This window comes from Plectropomus leopardus, unplaced genomic scaffold (assembly GCF_008729295.1).
Source record: "Plectropomus leopardus isolate mb unplaced genomic scaffold, YSFRI_Pleo_2.0 unplaced_scaffold12479, whole genome shotgun sequence".
Lineage (NCBI taxonomy): Eukaryota > Metazoa > Chordata > Actinopteri > Perciformes > Serranidae > Plectropomus > Plectropomus leopardus.
Window position 1 is genome coordinate 53 of NW_024613258.1, and position 4,083 is coordinate 4,135.

General features: G+C 35.9%; 1 protein-coding gene across 1 annotated transcript; it reads left to right on the top strand.

Annotated features, from left to right (window-relative positions):
• Positions 1-562: 562 nt before the first annotated feature.
• On the top strand, positions 563-3,360 carry LOC121963780 (electrogenic sodium bicarbonate cotransporter 1-like; the record flags this gene model as incomplete). The annotated part of the gene is made up of 3 exons (XM_042514028.1): positions 563-701; positions 931-1,104; positions 3,199-3,360. Coding segments are annotated over 3 exons (475 nt in total), but the record flags the coding sequence as incomplete, so codon positions are not given.
• Between the last annotated feature and the right edge of the window lie 723 nt (positions 3,361-4,083).

Here is a 4,083-nt window from a genome sequence, read left to right on the forward strand (position 1 = left end):
CTTCTCAAATTTGGACATACCTCAAAATGAATTAACTTTAGTGACACCGGTGTACTATATAACAGAGTAATAATAGTGTTTTGATTGGCCAGAAGGCACAAAATCAAATTCAAAAAGCTGATTAGCTTCCTCATACTGTCACTATTAGGTGTATTTTTTGGATGCTCCGTTACGAACTGTCAAAAAAAAGAAAAAAAAAAACATAAACAAGCTGTTATTCTGTATCAGTCAGTCCACAAACCTCTAAATCACACTAAAGTCCATGTGTGAACAGCTCCGAGGAGAACAACATCTGAGTATAAATATACTTCCAGTGAAACAGTGTAAATTTTGGATTTTGCAGACTCATTAACCTCCATCTCCAGCTGCTGAAAGACACATTTGATCCATTGTGTTTGGTGCTGGGGTGAAATGCAAAAGAAAATGTTAACTGTACATCTGCAGAAACTGACAACATATGTTCTATAAACGTTTTAACATCATTCATGTTTCGAAGTTATAAAGGTTATACTAAGAGCTTCTAAATAAATATTCTTGGAGCAGCTTGTTGTTGAAAACTGAGCTGGCTGATTTGCGTTTTCTTGTTCACATTAACATTAAAATATTCTGCTTTTCCTCTTTGTTTTACCCAGTTTATCCCCATGCCTGTGCTGTATGGAGTCTTCCTGTACATGGGGGTCGCCTCTCTCAATGGAGTGCAGGTAAATGTCACTTTTTTTTGTTATTGTAAAATAAAATAAGTAGATGAGAGTGTAAAACAAACAAAACTTAATATGCTCTAACTGACACCTCATGTTACTATTTAAGCCTTCTTTCTAAAGAGGAACCTCTGAAAATCAAAGAAACAAGCCAGAGACCGGCTGTTACTCTGATATATTTATTCCTGCAGTGCACCTTGTCATGTGTACCTGTACTTGTATCTGTCTGCAGTTTATGGATCGTCTCAAGCTGCTTCTGATGCCAGCGAAGCATCAGCCCGACCTGGTTTACCTGCGACACGTCCCCCTCAGGAAAGTCCACCTCTTCACCTTCATCCAGGTCCTCTGCTTGGCTCTGCTCTGGATCCTCAAGTCCACTGTGGCTGCCATCATATTCCCCGTCATGGTAAGAGACATCTGTATTAGGATTCAACAAATATAAATTATTTCAAGACTTGTGAATTTGCTTCATATTTTGTGTTTATGTGTGTCTTTTAAGATCACAAGATTTTATGCCGCTAAAAGCGCCTCACTGATTATTCTATTCATTTATTTTGTGTTTGAATGATAATAGTGATGTCTGTGAAATGTACAGGATAATGAAAAAATGCCTGTCACAAGTTGGAACAATCAGAAGGTCTTGTGCTCACTGAGGATTTTTTAGGGACTTTGAGTTGCATCTAATTGCTTTCATGAGCAGTGGGAGTTTATTTAAAGATACTCTATAAAAAAAGATAATCAACTACAAGCTGCACCAATGGTACAAAATCGTTTACACAGCCAGTCTCCTTAATAGTGCGGCCTGCTCTCCTGATTATCTCCCCACGCCATTTGGAAATGTTGTAAATGTCATGGATGATTCAGAACAATACAACAATACATAAAGTACCAATATAATATTTTATTTTGCCTCTCCGACTTTAATATCTGATATCATAATCATAATAGTAGTTTTACTGTAGAAAAAAAAAGTTTTATTTCATTTAAACTTTTGATTCATAGTTTAATATGTAAGTTTATTCAAATTTCTGTTTATCTGGTTGGAAAGTGACATTAACTCAGCAGCACTACATTGAAACAGACCGACAGAGTTTAGCACCACAGAGCGAAGAGATTCTGTGTTGCCAGGTTTTACAAGAGCGGGCTGCTGAGTCAGAGACACGTCTCTAACGGTCTCCTGAAAAATGCCATTTTAGTGTCTGTATTTACTTGTACTCATGTTCACTTTTCCCATTGGAATGAATAAACTCGCTGCTAATAGGCGGGGCAGTAGCCAAACCCACGTGACACAGATACAGGAAATTAATCTAAAGTGGTTTATTCATTTTACATGTGGATTCAGTTGTTAAAATGTGACTTTGGTGTTGAATTTTGGGCATGATCACAAGTGCATATCTGTTTAATTGAGGCTGAAAAAGCTCCAAAAATGTTTGGACTTCGTGCTTTTATTCATTTCCAAATTCTGTATTTTGTGTAGTCTGCAACTACAACAATAGATTATTAATTAACTTGTCTTTTAAAGGACGAGGGTAAAAATGGAGCGATCAGAGATAAAAGCAGCTCATTGGATCCAGTCAGCTGGATGTCATCAGACTGACTCATGGCCTCATTTTACATAATTATGATTCAAGGTCAATAATGCAGCACCCAAGACTTTATTTTGCAGTTTGTGGTACTTGTTACTTTGTGTTGTAGTTATTGTTTTTATGCAGGAAGTGACAGTCAAAGAATAACTGACTTGGATTGAAAGATTACCAATATTATTTGTGATTATCAAGATTGATGCAATAAGATGTAACCTCATTTATTACATGCTATTTAAGCTACCTAAATATATACTATTATAAAAAATATTCATAATTACACAGTATTTTAAATTTTTGCATTTTTAATATTTTTTTCTCTAAATTCAAGTGTGCATCATTAAAGGGCTTGAAACAACTTAACCAGCTCTTGGTATTGGCTGTTGCACAATGGAAGATTTTAAATTATAAGGAATGCAGGAAATTGGATATTTTGCACATTAACTATATCGATATATTCACGTTATTCCTGCAAAATTTTTGTGATCAAGCCTCTTCTGTAGTGGAATTAACATTATATTATGCATGAACACACATGTAATTATGGCCCACCGGCAGATGGAGACGTAAAGTAAAAAGCTTTCCTGTGTATGTAATATTCATTCATTGTGCAAAATAAGAAAAATAATTCAACTTGTTCACTTCACAAATCGTTTTGTGATATTGGCAGAAATCATTGGCCGATTCCGATGTTTCATGTTAAAGCCAATATTGGCCGATACAGATGATGTACTTACATTATTGTGTGTCTCTAAAAAAAAATGTATTCATAAAGTTGTGCATCAAAGTATTTATTAATTCACTTTATACTCTAATATCAGCCCACTCATAAAAAGTGCATAAAGTTGCGTATTGATAGTGCTGATGATCTAATTATGATCGACACTTCACTCTGAGCCTCTCGTTTCTGCTTTTAGATCCTCGCTCTGGTGGCCGTCAGAAAAGCGATGGACTACATGATCTCCCAGCATGACCTCAGCTTCCTGGACGACGTCATCCCAGAGAAGGACAAGAAGAAGAAAGAGGACGAGAAGAAGAAAAAGAAAAAACGAGGCAGCATCGACAGCGACGCTGAAGACGTGAGTGTTTTGAATTTAACAGTCTCAGCGCGGTACACTTAAGTGCAACAAGTTAATAGATAACGTTTTTTTTCTTTTGAGTTTTTATAATCTTTTTTTACATGACAGCCCATTGACAAGTCTGTCAGCCTCACCAACAACCTGCAGCCCTCCCTCCCACTCTTCCTTTTCAGCAGCATGCACCATTTGAGTATTTATCTACTGGCCGTCCAGCTCTACAGGCATCTGTTTACTTTTAAGAGATGTCTTTCCGTTGTTTTCAGTTGATGTTTCTTAGTTTCCCCAATCAGTCAGAATAAGAAGGTTTGAGATGTGCCACAGTCGTAAAAAAGATGCAGAAATCTTAGAGGGATATTATAGGTAAAAAGTGCAAGTGCCACCGTCCTTTTCACTGATTACTCATGACTCCTGAGCAGGAACTGTAAACATCCTGCAGATTTTTGTTTGACAACTAGAAGTTAAATTTTACAGATTTTCAGTAGAAATTCTTTCAGTTTCTTGTACTTTTAAAGACTGTGTTACTATGACCTTTTCATGGCATACAATACTGTCTTTTGTTTATTTTTACTTTTTGAAAGGCAGACTATAGTGTAACTTTTTTAAGATACTTAAAAAATACTTTGACTTTTTATGACATACTATACTATGACTTTTTAACATTTTTTGATGATGCTTTGAGCCTTAACTGATGTTTTTTACTTACTGCACCATAGTGTTTTTTTT